This window comes from Aythya marila, assembly GCF_965140915.1.
Source record: "Aythya marila genome assembly, chromosome: 5".
NCBI lineage: Eukaryota > Metazoa > Chordata > Aves > Anseriformes > Anatidae > Aythya > Aythya marila.
Window position 1 is genome coordinate 3,955,153 of NC_139046.1, and position 16,606 is coordinate 3,971,758.

The 16,606-nt window shown below is 47.5% G+C and overlaps 1 protein-coding gene across 1 annotated transcript; it reads left to right on the plus strand.

The window, feature by feature from the left end:
- Window positions 1-4,101: 4,101 nt before the first annotated feature.
- On the plus strand, window positions 4,102-15,229 carry MAPK1IP1L (mitogen-activated protein kinase 1 interacting protein 1 like). Its single transcript, XM_082762517.1, has 4 exons — window positions 4,102-4,202; window positions 10,859-10,886; window positions 11,390-12,103; window positions 12,566-15,229. The coding sequence occupies exons 2-4, from the start codon at window positions 10,863-10,865 to the stop codon at window positions 12,575-12,577; spliced, it is 750 nt and encodes a 249-aa protein (XP_082618643.1). The 5' UTR covers window positions 4,102-4,202; window positions 10,859-10,862; the 3' UTR covers window positions 12,578-15,229.
- The last annotated feature ends 1,377 nt before the right edge of the window (window positions 15,230-16,606 follow it).

A 16,606-nucleotide genomic window follows, 5' to 3' on the forward strand; every position in this document is an offset into this window, starting at 1 on the left:
TTGGTCTGTGTGTGCGCCGGCCTCCACGATGCTGAGAGAATCTGGGCCAGGGAAAAAATCGACCCTGCCCGCACTGCCAGGCAAAACCTTCACGGATCAGCGGCTGCTCACCTCTCCTAAAAAAAATAATAATAAAAAATAAATAAATAAGAGCTTCATTTACAACTGCAAGATTAAAGCAAAATAAAGTGAGGGCTCCTTTTATCCGCCTTCTGGTCCTTGAGCGTTTAAAATAAGTTTTGCAGCTCGTCTCCACAGCAGCGAGCGCTTGAGAACGTGATGCTTCAGAGGGCTGTGCTGGCGGATTTTCATCTGCCTGTAGGAGCCGTGGCCGAAAGCCAAGCAGCAAATGTCACACAGCTCATTGAGAGGCTGAGGATCGCGACGCCACGCCGGGAACCTGAGTTTGCAATCGGGCAACGGGAGGAAGGGGGAAGGGGAACACAAAAAGGGGATGGAGAAAGGTTTGGGTCTACGAGGCAGGCAAAGGGAACCGTGGATCAAGGCTCTCCACAACCACACCGTGGAAAGGAAATGTACCCAAAAAAATTCACTCCCTGTCACAGCACACCCATGTGCGAACCCAAGCGGCTGTCAGAAAGCCTTTCATGACAGCTCACCTGCTCATAATTTCACAACAAGCAGGCAGCAGCGCTTCCTTTCCAGCCCAAGCCAGTTTATCTCACCGCCTCAATGGGGTGCGTTTGCCATCCCGATGCACTTTGAACCAGTTTTATGATTTTATCTTCATGGCAACAAGCCCCTGCCTGGAGAAAGAGCACTTATTAACTAGAGACAGCGTCGTTTTCAAAGTGATTTATTTTATGAGGGCTTTGAAATAAATGATCACTCGGTGATTGGCCATAGGGGAAAAGCATATAACAGCATATCACATGCATTGAACATACCATCTGGTATCCTTTAAAATCTAGCTGCAGATTTTACTTTTTTTTTCTACGTTCACGGCAATTTTCTTAACTGAAACTGATGTTACGCTTCGTAATTTTCATCTCACTAGACAAATAAAAACAAATCCTTGCGTTTTCTGGTTGGACAGAAAGGGCTGCCTCTGCTGTGTCGCGGATTTCCTCCCTCTTACTAGCTGATGTAGGAGCAGGAGGCACACGAAAGATGCTCTCATTGTTCCTCTGGATTTATTGTCTGTGGCATGCACTGCCCTCTGGGTGCAATAACATTTCCTGACTCTGATGCTTGTCACATTTCAAAATCTCTGTTATTGCCCCCGAAAAGTACTAAATCTGACTCGTTGGCAAGCTGGGAACTGAAATCCAGTGATAAGTAAGTGAGAGTCCAACAGGAGGGATCCAAATGCTCACTGTCTGTGCTCCTCCATCCCCAGCAAAACCAAGATCAATGCACTCATGAAGGGGATGATTTTTCTTGTAATGGGATTAAAAACCTACTTGAAGTATTGTCTGCTGCTCTAAAGCAGACAGGCCCAATTTTGCTGCTGAAAGCCAAGAAAAAAAAAAGTTGATGCACTGAAGGAGGGAGCTCACTGATATGTTTGGGGGGGCTAGAGTGTGTGACACGAAGAGGGGCTGAGGAAACGGGGTTTTAGCTAGGAGAAAGGGCAGGAAGGATCTCACTGCAGTCAGGAAGGTACCAAGAGGGGGTCTGACTAGACACAATGGTGATATTCACTGGGATGGTGTTTAAGGACAGGACTGAATGTCCAGAGGGGTTGTGCAATCTCCGTCTTTGGTGATACTCAAAACCCAACTGGACAGGGTGTGAAGCTGGCCCTGTGTGGAACAGGAGGCCAGATCGCCGGTTCTTCCCAATCCAAATATTTACACGATGCCAAAGCGAAAACAAAGTCGTCTGCACTTGTAAGGTAGAGCCAATAGGTCCTGCAATAAAGAGCTGCCTTCACACCGAGGCACGAAACCGCCCCTCTGAGTAATTGAAACAACACAGCAAGGTCCCAAAGTGGAAAATAATGGCTCTTAGTAAGCGGGAGCAAAATTTCTTTCACACAGCTTCCATTGCCTTCCTTCAGAATTGCATGCAAGCTCTCAATTTGTATTTTCGTCCTAATTTATTTTTTTTCCATTGCATAATTTAGAGTGCAAAGCGATGTCTTCCAATAGGATGTGGCCAGGGCTCGGTGTTATCCCCCCCGAGTGCTGTTCCTGGCTCTAAGCTGAATCAATGGCACACTAATTACGTGAAGTTACATCTGCAGCTCTTTGCATGACCTCCAGCACACGCGGAGGAAGAGCCAAGTTTGCCTGAAGGAGCAGAAAGCCGTGTATTGATTAAGGAGGTACTGGGGAGGCACTGGGGAGGCAAGGACAATCCCCAGACAAGGACTGTATATCTCGAAACAAGACACTGGAACTCATGATAAGGAAGCGGCAGACGGACAGAGAAACAAACGTAAGGACTATAAATCTCAAAACTGGACATTGGAATTCATTATAAAGATACAACAAACGGAAGAATTAGCAACAACCAGCTCTTGCAATTAGGAAACATGCCAACTCAGTAGATTCCTGACCAAAGGTGAAAAGTACACTGTGAGGAAGACTCGGGGTCTTCCTCCCAGAGACCCCTGCCCATGTCCCAAAGACCCCTGCCCACAACTCTTGGGAGGCTCTACGCAGGCGCAAGGTGCCAAAAGGCTAATTAGCATGAGAAGCGAGGGAAGGCGGGGATAGGTAATGCATATGTATAGGTGCTTGTAGAATATTGATAGATTGATTGTATAAATTCAAGACTGCTTTGGGTGTGCACGATAGGTGGAGAGATCCCCCGTGCATCCAGCGCTGCAATAAAGAATATACCACTTAAAGGAATTTCGGCTTCGATCTTTGAATCAGTATACAAGCAAATATTTGCTTAGAAGTGCATCATCCTTTGTGTTCTGCAGCAAGGGGGAAACATTTATTTATTATACATCGGGTGAGCCCAACATCAAGGTCAGTGAGGCGGGCCGGTAAGGCTATTGCTGGAAAGCACTATCGCAGCCCCTGTTTGATATTTAAGGTATCATAACCATCGTTGGCCTCATGTGTGCTCGTTAATTAAGGCTTCCAGCTACCAGATTGCTCAGGAAGAAGCAGCATGCTCCAGGGACTGCTGCTGTCACCGCTGGCAGCCCCGGACATGGCAGCAGCCGCCTGTGACAGGGCCTCCGAGCAGGGAAAACAGCTTGCAGGAAGATGGATTTTGCTATTATTTGCTCGTTTTTCCCCACCAGGCTATGCCAGAAGTGCTGTTTCTCCACCATCGCCCAGCAATTGCCATTGTTGGACAGGTAACTACGAAAGGAGCACGCAGTCAGCCTGAATTTTCCAGTGTTTAATTAAATTTTGAGTGAGCTGACTAACTGATACCGTGTCATGGTGGGGCTGGCTCTGTGGTGAATACCCTTTTGGGTTAGATAGTTAAAAAATATGCAAATAAATCACTAAAAATAATGCATTTTTATGCCTGTTGCTGCTACGGTAATGCCTGGAATAACATAACGGGGCTCGTTCCTGCTCCTTTTTCCCATTTGCCGCAGAAATGGCTGAATTATGACCTTGGGGAGGGCAAATAGATGGGAACAGGCACGGGGAACTCCGCTTCATTTAACAGCGTTATCCCCACACGCAAATGTTTGCCGGATTAGTGCCATAGCTCGGCGGGGCAGGGCAGGAAAACTCCGCATTATATTTAGCAGCCTTGAACCGCCGGGGCGTGAGGCATGAGGGCAAAGGTAGCGCTGAGGGAAGACAACCCGCGGCGCCTCTGGGCGTGCCGGGGAAGACACGGGGCGGGCACCGAAGGTGGAAACGGGCCATTTTGGGGAAGGGCCATTTTGTGTGGAGCCCAAACAGCGGCCGCGGGGCTGGGAAGGAGCCGTGTGGGGGCCGTTGGGCGCCTCCCGTCAGGAGGGAGGCGGGAAGGCGTCACGTGACCGCGGGGCGGTGCGAAAAGGCGGGAAGGGGGGAGAGGAGGGAAGGGGGCGGGAAGGAGGTGTGGCCAAGCAAAGAGGGGCGTGGCCAAGAAAAAAGAGGGCGTGGCCAAGCGGAAATGGGGCGTGGTTAAGCGCAGGGGTCTTCCGGGAGGCGGGGCGTGTGACGCAGTTTCCGCTTCCGCCTGGGCGTGAGGGGGTGGCGGTGGTGCTGCGGGGCCGCCGCCTGCTGCCTCCGCTCCGCTCCGGCCTGCGCCGCGCCGCGCCCCGCCGGCAGGTACCGGGATGGGGCTCGGGGCCGCCTCCGGCTCTGCCCGGTTGGGCCACAGAGCCCGGGGCTTTGTGGGGTTGGTGGTGCCGGCAGGGAGGGGGGCGGCGGTGCCGGGCCCTGCCTCGGGGTGGGGGGCGGTGAGCTGGGGGGTGACTGGGGCTTGTTGGCGATACTTAAATAGGCGTGCGCGGTTCGTAAATAGCCCTTTATGTCAACTGTTTCTGCTTAAAGAGAGTCTCCGAGCCGGTGTGGCGTTCTGAGAGGTGAATTTTCGCAGAGGTTGCTGTATTTTAAGGAGGTGGCTCCTCAATGACTCAATGGAAAAGCTAGCGCCCGGCGGTATCGACCAGCATGTTTCCTGGAGAGAGAGTTACTCATCTGGCAGGTCTCATCTGGGAGGGAGAGCTTGTTTCGAGGTGGATGCCTCAGGAAACTGCTGACCTGAGGGTGTTGGTTCAGCCTTCTGGTCAGTAGGCGTAAGAAAAAAGTGTCCTTTCTTCTAAACCAAAATGAAAATGACCCACCCCGAAGGTTCACTTCCCTAGACCAGTGATGTGCAAATGAGTGCTAAATGTCAGCCCGATCCCATACAGCATCTTAGATACTTCTGGAACTTAAGTTCATTGCAGCATGCCTTAGCAGTGCCAAAGCAAGAAGCTAAAGGTACCAGCTGTATCCATGGAGTGAGGCTGTATCCCAAAGAGAGCTACCCTGGAAAAGAACCTCTGTAACAGAGCAGGGAGGTGTGGGGCTTTGTTTGTCACTGGAATGCGACACGCAGGTCTGATGTTGCTTTAAAAGCAGTGCAGCTGAGGAGGATGCTTGATGGTTAGGGTCAGTCTGTCTCATCCAACCAAAAATGCTGGTAATTCCTGAGTAAATTGTGTTGGTAGGAGGAGAGTTCGGGTGTTCCTTACAGCACCTTTACAGCTCGTTCAGGAAGCCTCCCAAAGAACCGATAATGGGAAGTTAAAGCTAGAAACAAATGAAGCATCCTTCTGGACCCAAGGATGGTGTGATGTGAATGGGCTGCGTGGCCCTGAAGGAAGTTCAGAGGCAGCTGTGGACGATCTGTTGTTGTTCCTGTGAGCTGCTGGGCTAACACCTTCTGCGAGGTGCCCAGGGCAGGGAGGTGCAGACAGGAGTCATCTCTGGCAGTTCTCAGCTGGCTTTGTCCCACAGCTGGCAGGCACGCTGCCCCTGAGAAGCGATGTATATTTTCTGCTTTCAGGACCATCTGCCTGTGGTGTGGTGACCACCACAAGCGATCAGGTCTCATCTTGGTGGGGAGGCAGCTGTGAAACTGAGCAGCCTCAGTTTGTGGCAAACTGGACCGGATTCCAGTTCCTTGTGGCTGGGGGTTGTACAGGTCCTGGCGGCTGAGGGGAGCTCTCTTCTGGGGAATTGCTTGCTCTGGTAGTCGGTGGCTTAGAGCACGTGTGGCAGCACACGTCGTTGTTCTTGACTAAATCTGTTTTGGAAATCTGGAAACAAAAAATCCTCCTTCTGCCCTCTTCTGTCAAAACAGACGTGCTAGAAGCAGAAATCACCACATCTAGAGTAGCTGCTAACAACTAACTATTGTTTTTTCTCTTAAGCCTGTTCACGAATTAGGTTTATTCCCCAAATAACCCCATGGGTCAGAGCAGACAGTCACAAGGTACGCAAGTGCTTCACAAGAGGCCTTAAAGATGGGGAAGGACAGCTATAAAATGCTGATTCTTAATGCCTGGAGGTAGAAGCTGCAGAAATTTGGGTATTTTTGAAAACACTCAGGAGCTGTCAAAGATTTGGTCCCTTCCTTTTTATCCTTGTCGGGTGGTTGGGCTTATGTGGGCAGAGATCTGGTTGGGGCTGGGGTTGTGCTGGAGGCATTAGTCATGGTACGGTGACAAAAGAGCCTCGTCGCTGACAGAGCCGTGCCACCCGGTGGAAATGTAGCTGAGCCTGTTGCACCTAGGAGGCTTTTTCCTGCGTTTGAAAGATGATCTTGGAGACGGGAACTAAATCTGTCACAGCGAGCCTTCGGAAAATGCCGTGCGGTTGTAAAAGTGGGAAAGATTTAGAAAGAGGAGGAAAAAGTGTTTTGGACAGCTCTAACGGGGGCCACCGGGGACCAGTGGTGGAGAAAAGCCAGGGAGGGCAAGAGCATGGGAAAAAATGCTTCTGCAGCCCTCGGTTTCGGTTGGGTTGGATGCGAGCGGGGAGGATTTATTGCTCAAAAAACATTGCGGAGCTGCTCTATTGTGGAAGCTGAAGGATTTAGTGCACCACACGGAGCACCGCGCTTCCAGGAGTGGGGTTTTCACAGACCTCTCCGAAAACTGCCGTGTATTTCAGTCAGGCCTGAATGCTGGTGGTGGAATTAGCCTGCTGGTGCTGCCTGAGGGGCACTTCTCAACCTTTTTGCAGCCTGGAGCCCTACAGACTCATCTTGCCTGCTGCTGGTTAATTCCTCTGAGAGCTCCTGGGTGCCCAGAGGCCTCAGGCTCCAGGCTGAAGTCATCTTCCCTGTGTAGTTCCTAGGTAGGCACAGTGAAGTGCTCTGTGCCATGCTCCAGTTCACTCTGGGTTAAAGGACGAGAGGGATTCTGCTCCTTTTTTCCTTTTTTCTCTCCCCTCACTGCCCAGAGACGTTGGTCAGCTCTCCAGCTTCCCGCTTGTGGCCGTGTGCGCTCTCGGGGGTGCTGCTGGCAGGCTGTGTGCTTCTGGAAAGCAGAGGATGTTTGCAGGGGCGGCGGCCTGCAGAAACAAAGGAAATCCTATTTCTCAGCACAGTGGATGCAGGCAGGACTTCAGCTTTAACGCTGCCACTTCTGTAGTCCTTCTGCGCCCTGCTAAATTACTTCAGCTCTGGCCATCCTTCTATTCGCTCAGCCCCAGGAAAGAATAATTTGAAATAGGTTTCAAATGTGGCAGTGTGGTGATGTAAAAATATCAGCTACGAGCCCTGTCATTCTCTACGCACATCGGTGCTTGTGCAGCGCTCTTCCAGGAAAGCTTCAAGAGAAAATGAAAGTCCGTTTGCTCACCCTGCCAGCTCTGAAAAATCCAGGCAACAAAATGTATCAGCGTGTTTTTCTGAAATCCTGAGCCCACGGGAGCTCTGAAAGGGACCGAGCTGGAGGTCCTTGACCTGACAGCATCTGAGATTTGCATCGTTTGTGAGCCTCGGGCAGCGCTGCGAATAAAATTGGTATCTCTGTGAGGTTTGGATTGCAATTTGGAGCTGTGCAACCTAAACAGAGTGTGGATTATAGATGGGAAGTACAGATCAGCTCGTGTGGTGCCTGAAGGGCTCTGACAGCAGCAATTCCTTATGAAAGGAAGGTGGCAGGGCGCAGATTAAGTGGATGTTTAAAAAAATGTCCCCAAAGCGGGCCAGGCTGTCTGCAGAAGGATCCTTGACATGCTTGGCACGGGCCCTACGTGCCAAATGTTGCCAACAAATGTTGCTGTAGCCTGCCTGCCAGAGGAGGGGAGCTGCTCAATCTCATTACGGGCTGTGCCTAGCGGCAGGTTTGTTCCTCACAGCCACGCAGCAGAATCGTTTCCTTAATTTTCACGACACAGCAATATTTTGGGACTAGCAGCTGATAAATATTGGGGCCGGTTGGTGTTTTGTGGGCAGGCCTGTTTCTGCCGTAGCCATCCGCTGCTTGGCCTTGGATTTCCTATGGGCTGTCACAGGATCTTCTGAGTTACCCCTAGGTCTGCTCCCTCTCTTCCTCCTCTCCCTGGCTCACATGCTCTGACTTTCTCTGTGGGCTTTTCCCGGTCTCTTGTCTGTCTGTTTTTCAGTTGGATTCACCCATCCCATCTCTTCTGCCTCAGCAAGGATGATTTTCTTGGCCCGTTTTGGTGCTTTCCGTTAACCAGCTCTTTTGCATATGAATACACGTACACGCGCATCTTTGGAAAAAGTTATTTTTGTACTTGGCTCTCGATTAATGATTTTTCTGTATTTTTGTGGGTTATATCAAATAGCTTTGTGCCTAGGCAAATGGAGCTGCAGTGCCACTGAAAAGCGAGGATCAATTTCTGTTCCATCCCTAGTTCTTGTAATGAACCACTGGCAGCTTTTTTAACAGGAGTGGTGTCTGTTGAAGAGAAAGGGGGCTTTTTGTGGTGGGTGCCTCAAGCAGCTGAGCTCTTGAAAGGAGCAGATCACGTTTTGCTGGTGTTTTTCAGTTGGTTCCTCAGCTCGAAACAAATGGCTGCTGATCTGAACCGATTAAATACAAAGCTACAGGTATTTGTAGGTACTTGAAGGAGCTATTGCTGTTGTCAGCCGCTGTTAGAGCTTTAACGAGCCTTTGTTGTCCTGCACGTAGCCACTGGCTTCCACCAGGGCAGTGTCTCTGGAGGTCAATGTGCATTTCTTCAAGGGTTTATCTGATTTCCTAGGTATAACCTGGGGATTTCCCTGCCTCCACAGGGGTTTGGTTGCGTGGCATGATCACAAATAACTTGGGGAATGAGAGGAACAGCGTCTTGTTGATAGGAAGGCATCCAAGAAAGTAAGGCTTAGGGGATAAAATGGCAGATATAATTCAACGTGGAGAAACGTGATGTAGTGCAGAGTAGATGGCTGTATTGAATTTATTCAAATACAAACGATGGGCTGACCCTTGCTGCAGAAGAATTGAAGCATTGCTGCAGAAGTCAGCTGGGCAGTGAACAAAAAAGCAGATCAAGTGTTAAGAAGTATTAGAAAGGAAATAGAGGACAAACCTGAACATAATTATGGAGCTGCATAAAGCAGCGCTGCTCCCACACTTTGAATGCTGTGCGGTTCTTTCTTGTCATTCGTCTCCAAGGATAAAAAAAGAATTGGAGAAACCTCAAAGAGAAGCGGTGAGAATAATCAAAGAGATGGAGTGGGTGCTGCACAGGGGTCAGGGAGATGAACTGCATCTCTTCCCGGAGAAGGAGCAACTGAAAGAAAAAGGGGGAAAATGTACAGAATAATGAGCAGCATGGGCAGGGTGGGTGAGAATAGACCTAACGCCTTCTGAAGACAGAAGAATGAAGGAGCCTCACCTGAAACTGGGAGGATCCGGCTTTAGGACAGAAAAGGGAGGCGCCTCTTTGTGTAACACAGCAGCCAGATGGAGTTTCTCCTCAGAGGATGTTGTAAGTACAAGGAGGAAGCTAAATGGGTTTGTGGAAGCGATATTTTGAGTTTTATTCCATAGAAACTGCCTGTAACTTAGTAAATCTGAGCTTAGTAAGTCTGGGCTTAGAATAGTTGAAGAGTTCGGCTGTTGTGCCTGCTGTTGTTCCCTTTTGGTCACTGTTGAAGACAAAATGCAATGCTGAGAAAATGGCCCCTTGTTCAGGCCACTGCTGTCCTGAGATTAGAATATTCTCTAAATAGTTTTAAAAAAAAAAAAAAAACAGTTGTAGAGAAGCCTCTAGTTATATGCACAAGATCTGCATGACCATGACTTGAAATTTTGTGGGAGCCTATAAACCTATATGCTAGGGGCTGTCTGTGCAGACCTCAACCCCTGAGATCGCTCTGTTAAAAGTTAGGTTTTCACCACCTTTAACCTATTCACAAGAGTTGTTATTTTTTTTATGGATTCGGCTAGGCAGGAGTAGTTGTGAAGCCTTGGGACAGGTTGCTCAGGGAAGTGGTTGACTCAGCACCCCGGGAGGTGTTCAGAAGATGCAGTTGTGGTGCTTAGGGATTAGTGGCACACTCAGCACCGCTAGGTTAATGTCTGGATGTGATGATCCTGGAGGTCTTTTCCAACCTAAGCCATCCTGTGAGTCTGTATTTTGCACTCTCTTCTTATGTTTGTTGTTCTACACCCTCCCCTAAGACCTTCTGGTTGCGATTCCACCTTCTCTTGGTCATCCTTTTAAGATTTCTTCGCCTCTAGGCAGTGCCTGTCAGTCAAACCGAACATAATATCGGATTTGTGATGGCTGCCTTTTCCTGGGGCTAATAAAGATCAGCAGTCAGTCAGTTTTCATCACGGTGAAGCTTTGGAAGGCTCAAGGTGAGCTTCATGGTAGCACACAACTCCTTGCTCTCTATTTTCAACACGTCTCGAGTGCGGAGAGGTTGGCGATCAGGCACGCAGTCACAACGCCTTTGCTGTGTCTGCGTTCAGCTGAGGCGAGCTGGCTGCAGGCAGTAGAAGTAAATAGATGCATCTACTATCTTTGGCGTGTCTTAAATCCATAGATAGCTCTTCTGCTTCTGAAAATAAGGTCTGAATGGGGGTGTCATCACGTTTAATTTTAGGGGCATTGACTTCACCTGCAGGCAGCCTGCCAGAGCTCCGGAGTCTCAGTTTAGAAAAGATCAGGAATACGTCACAGGCATCGCTGGCTAGGCTGCCTGCTTGGTATCCTAGGAAAAAAAATGTATGGATTCAATATTGTTTTTCTTGGCATGGTGACCCTTTTCCTTTGTGTTGGTCCTGTTTTGAGCTGAGACAGGTGGAGGCTCGAGTTTTGTTTTTTCATGAGACCTGTAGCTGGTGTCTGCGTGGACCCGAGTCATTGGGATAGAGCTGTTGCTGAGAAGTGCTGTCATTGGACATCTGTTACAGTTTGAAGGAGACAAATGTGGAATTTCTTAGGAACTCTTGCTTGATGTACTTTTATTTTCAAGAAATTTCACTTTATATTACCTTGCTTTTCAGCAAAATGTCTGGAACTGATGATTTTTCGGTAAGTAATGTTTTCTCCTTCCTGAAGATCTGCCAGTTGTTACTTCATTCTAAAAGTTAAGACAGTTCTCCGAGAAGGAGAGCTTACAGCTGAGCTTATTTCCCTGCTACTGCAGTAACCGTGCTTTCCTCTTTAGCTTTGGAGGTAACAATCTGTGAATGTTTTATGTATAAATCTGCTGCGGGCCTTGTCTCTTCTGCCGTGGTCCTAACAGAGGAGCTGTATTTTAATGGTGTCAGAAGAGCAATAGTGGGAACTCACGAAAGTCTTTTTGGGGTTTGTGCTGGAATAGCTTCTTGCTGCATGTGGCAGGTTGCCTCTTATCTGTGGTTCTGGAGCTGCGGCATGTCACAACACCCTTCTCCCTCAATGGCAGAAGGGAACGTAGCCAAGTAGCTCTTTTCTCCTGCTTTGGCAACCCAAACGCATTTATCGCAGGTGAATGTGTGCAACTGACACATCCCGTAGGCGCTTTGCACCCTCACTGATGCTTTCTCTCTTAGTTGGCAGATGCTTTACCAGATCAGTCGCCTGCTAAGACCTCCAAAGTGAGCAGCACGAAGCCCGGCCAGCAGCCCGGTCAGCCTCCGCAGGGCTGGCCGGCGTCGAACCCCTGGAACAACCCGAGCGCTCCCCCTGCGGGGCCAGCCGGCCTGCCACCCAACACGTCTGCTTCCAGCGTGCCCTTCGGACCTCCTCCAACAGGAATGTATCCTTCAATGCCCCCCGGACCGCCTGCTCCATTTCCTCCTCCTCCTACCGGACCCTCTTGCCCTCCTCCTGGAGGGCCGTATCCGCCCCCAACTGTGCCAGGTCCTGTCCCACCAGGGCAGTATCCGCCACCAAACATGCCCTTTCCAGAGCTTCCAAGACCTTACGGTGGTCCGACGGAGCCAGCTGCACCTCCGGCTCCCGTTGGGCCCTGGGGATCCATGCCCTCTGGAGCATGGGGACCAACAATGGGAGGGCAGTATCCTGCACCTAGCATGCCATATCCACCCCCAGGGCCATATTCTGCTCCTACCCAGACTCCAGGGGCTGCGCCAACAGTACCGTGGGGTACGGTCCCGCCCGGAACGTGGGGACCTTCACCGCCAGGTCCGTTTCCTCCACCCGCAGGATCATACCCGGCTCCAGGACTATATCCTACGCCCCCTAATCCTTTTCAAGTGCCATCTGGTCCTGCTGGTGCTCCGTCAATGCCTGGTGGTCCCCATGTGAGTATTTATTTTGTTTTGGCTTGAATTACGCAAATCTGTAAACTTTTAAGCATGGAAATGCAGTAGCATAAGACCTATTAATGCAGGTAAGGACTTGGAGCATGCCTGACTTGTGAGTCAGAGGAATAACAGCCAGTTTTGTTCTTAAATACTTAACTATATATGGCAGAATGGTCAAATTTTGTCAAGTTGGGGTGTGTCTAAGCATTATGATGTAGTGGACTTCCACTATTTGGAAAGCCTTCTCTAAAAGACAAAAAAAAAAAGTGGAGAAAGCTTTTATATCTTCTGAATATTATTGCTAGTCTTATATTATAGAGAGATCACTTCTAGGGCATGTAGGTAGGGAATAACAAATTGTAGAGATACATTCTTAGTTTAAAAAACAAAATTATTGTGTTTGTGGATTAACTGCTTTGTGAAAACCCTCTACTGACGATGACTTCTTGTCTCTTGCAGCCTTACCGTTGAAAACATTCTGGGCAACAAAGTACTGTAGCTTTCCACCTTCATCCACTACTTACAGAGATTTTTACAGTTTTTGTTTCAGTAATGTTTGGGGCTATGAAGAATACTTGCCTCTTGTATGTGCATTTGAGGTATGAAGGAGCAATTTGCTTAAGTTTAACTTGCTCATATGCTAGCGTAACTGTTCGGTTTAACAAAATGAGTGTCAAAGAGCAGAAATAACAATAAACGTGTGGTTCTTACCTTGGCAAATACTCCTTGGAAAAATGGGAGTTGCCAAGTAAGGATTATAAAGAATCAGGCCCAAGGACTTAAGAATTTTTAAATTTCCATGAACGCTTTAAGTCTTGTTGCCAGACTTGTGCTGGTTATTGAATGGATGGATAGTCATATCTTGTCTATTTTCAGGTTATTCTAAAATGTCAATAAAGAGTATTTCAAGATTTTTGTCAAGAAATCTGATTTTTGAACATGCTACAGTAATTCAAACTAAAGAGACAGAGCGTGTGAACTTGAAGGCTTTCTCAGCATTTTGTATATACTCAAAACAATTGCTCGGTCCGGGACTACGGGAGAGAAGATCCGCATTCGAAATACTTGGTCTGGCTTGCCAGCACACTGTTCATGTTCACAAACAGGCATTTGTGTGCAAAATAACGAAATAACCTGGATGTGCAGTTCACTTTGAATCAACCAATGTGAGTTTCGTGCATGCAAATGAGGACAGCATTTTGCCACTTCTCATTCTGTGGTGGTTGGAAGTTTGGCTTGGTCGATGTAAAGACAAATCGATTCCCGCTTAGGTAAGGTACTTCCCCGTTTCCAACCTGGGTCCTAGTCGTTTAAAATCTGTCTGCGGGGTTGTGTGAACTCAGCAGATGTTTTCCGAGTCCCTGGACACTCAACTTGAGCTTAAAGGATCAAAAACCCAGTCTGGCAATTCCCTTCCCGGCAGTTTTTTGGCTTGGCATTTAGTTGCGTCAGCTGCCAAGATCCTTTGTGCCATACTTACTGCCACAGCTGGGAACGAGCAGGTCTCCTTGGGGCTCCACTGAAGGTGGTGATGGAGAGAAATCCTCTGTTCTCAGCTCGGTGTCTGCATACCTCACTGAGTAAGGGTAATCTGGGAGTAATTGAATGTCTCGAAGCCTGTGCACTGCTGTGTAGCTGCCCCTCCCCTGGAGGGACGCTGCAGTAAGTTTTTTATATTGCCATATCCGTGCAAAGAGCATGCTGGGGGTTCACTGCAATGCGAGTGTAGCCACGTGTCAGTGAGGAGCTCTGGAAATCTTCGTGGTACTTCATAGCCTGGATTTGACCATGGATGGTTTGTTTTCTCCCCAGCTGGGGAGATCCTAACTTAGCCTCTGTAGGTAGAATTAGGAACATATTTTGCTTAACATGGTAGCTCATTTAGGGAGTCTTTGTGTCGTGGAACTGTGAAAGCAAGTTAATTCTCTTCCCATACCTTCTCATGGCTTCCTGCATGCATGGGATGGACTTCTTAAAAACAAGCGGGGTGACCTGGTGGTGATGCTTGTTACTTGTCTGAGCCTTCATGGCAAAGTTCTGCAATACTTTTTGCAGAGGGAAGCAGTCAGCCGTGGCTGTTTTAAACTGTCCTGAAAATTATTAGCAAAGGTACATGGATTTTAAAATTATTTTAAGAGGACACTACTGGAACTGAACCAAAACGCTTAACATTTCAGCCTAAAACCTAGCACCTGTAACCCTAGGAATCAGAACCAAAAGAGTAAGTCTTTATTAACCTTAAACGAGCCCCCTTTGCCTCCCAAACAACAGCCCTGGCTTTGATCTCAGCAAGACTGATTAAAAATAAACACGGTAGAACACTGCCTACATTTGCTCAAGTGCTTTTTTTTTTTTTTTTTTTTTTTTTTTTAATACCTCCAGCCTTAGATGATAAATCAATGTAGTGAAAACCAGTTACTCCAAAGGAATGGATCGTGGTGGCAGCGCTCCATTTCAAAACTGCACTGGGCACGTGTCTTTGCAGGGGATGGGAAGAGGTAGGAAAGGATTAAGCAAATGTAGCAAGTACTGACTTTTGGAAAAAGGGGGTTTGTGAAAGTAACTAGGCTTCTAGGTTCTTCCTGAAGTAGACAGGATTTATTACTGGAACATTTAGGCTAAAACTCAGTATATATGGGATGTTTTTCAATGTATATTCGTATTTCTTGAGGTCATGAAAACTGTTTCATAACCCCTTTGTTTTTGTGAGCCAAGTTCTTTGCATAGCAGTGAAAAGGGTATACCTGTTAATCTATTGTGTAAAAACTCCAGTTGTCACTATATACCGTGTAGTAACTTTATCACATGTTATGTCAAGTGTGAGCAACTTCTGGCCTGAAGCTTTTGCAATGGAATTTGTACATTTCTATGCATCACTTGAGTTAAATTGCTGAGAAGTTTGTTTTGACTTGTGCTTTGAGATCGACATACCGCATTTGTTTACAATATGAAATATAAGCAATCACATCTTTAAAGTATAGATTATCACCTGCTGCTGTATTTTCTTTAGATGAAACAAATATTGCTGTATGATAGTGAGAAGCTATAAATACAGGATTTGATATTTTTTTGAAAATGCTGTCACTTTTGTATAAGATTAGACATTAAACGTATTTTCAAGACTGTCGTGTTTACTGTTTTTCAATTACAGCTTTTGACATGCTTGTGTAGACCTTTGCCTTGAATGAATAGTAAAAACAGGACATCCTTGACTTGCAAAGACTGAATATAAAATCGGAATTATTTGACTTCTGTGTTTTTTCCTCTTCCTTTTGTGATTTTTTTTTTTTTTTTTTGCAGCCTGCTCATGAAGTGTATTAAATGTGGGTGTGAACACTGCTAGATTGTACCATGTAGGCCTCAGTTATTGCCAGCTCATAAACCCTCTTGTTAACTAGGGGAGGGAAAATGATCTTGTCTGTTCTAGAGGAGTTCTTTTTTTTCCCCCCTCAGTGCTGGACAACGCCTGTGCTTGATTGACCATGTGGATGTGGTAAATAACCTGCAAACCAGTGTTCTCATGTGCTCATCAGGAGCTTAATGGGAAAGGGTGGATAAATGTCTGAGAAACTCTGAGGCTTGGCAGTGGAGTAACTGTGAAGTTTGGGCATAACTGCACTTAAATTCCTTCTATGTGGGGGGTTGCAGAGCAGCTCTGCAACTTCACTTGGATTCTGGGGGGGACATCTGACACGTGGTACTTAACCAGGTAACTCTTAGGGTTGGATTTACATTTGCAGCCCCCCAGATAACTTCTCAGAAGTGGTAGGGGTGCACATGCTCAAGCATGGGTTAGATCCATGATGACTCTGCATAGTAAGGGCTCTAGCAACAAAAGTTTTCCTTTTCGTATATATATTCATAACTGGCTTTCTTATTAAGCACAATTCCATGCCTTTCTTCAATTCTGTATACTTCAAACAGCCATTAGGTGTAAGCTTACTGTCACATGTGATCTGACAAATGAAGAAGAGGAAGTTTCAACTTTATATAAGCTTTCAACCAGTATGTGCTGCAAGTTTAGCTGACACTACTAGACGAGTGTAGTTAATGCTTACCCTTGAGACACCCGGAGAAAGCACAAGCGGGCTTGGCTCCAGCACTGCCCTGTGGGTGGATGCAGGTATTTTGGCACTGAGAGGAGGGGGGAGCTCTGCGATTGCTGTCTGGGCTCCACCTGAGAGTTGCTGATAACCTGGCTGTATTATGGAGGGTGCAGCACCGAAGCTCTTGGTCTGCAGCAGGGTGATGGCTGCATAGACAAGATACTTAAATATTTTCCTTTTTTTTCCCCAAATCTACTTTTCCTAGTTACATTTCCAAGGTAGCTGTAGTGGTAGAATCAACTGTAACTCCCTCTGCTCTCGTAACTGAGCAGAATTTGAGTTGATCTGAATGATCTAAAAATGTTTCTGTGTGTGCACATGCATCCCTTAGGCTGATAACATTTACTTTGTGGCCACTCTTGTCAGGGGAATGCCTCAGATATGTGGGAAATGC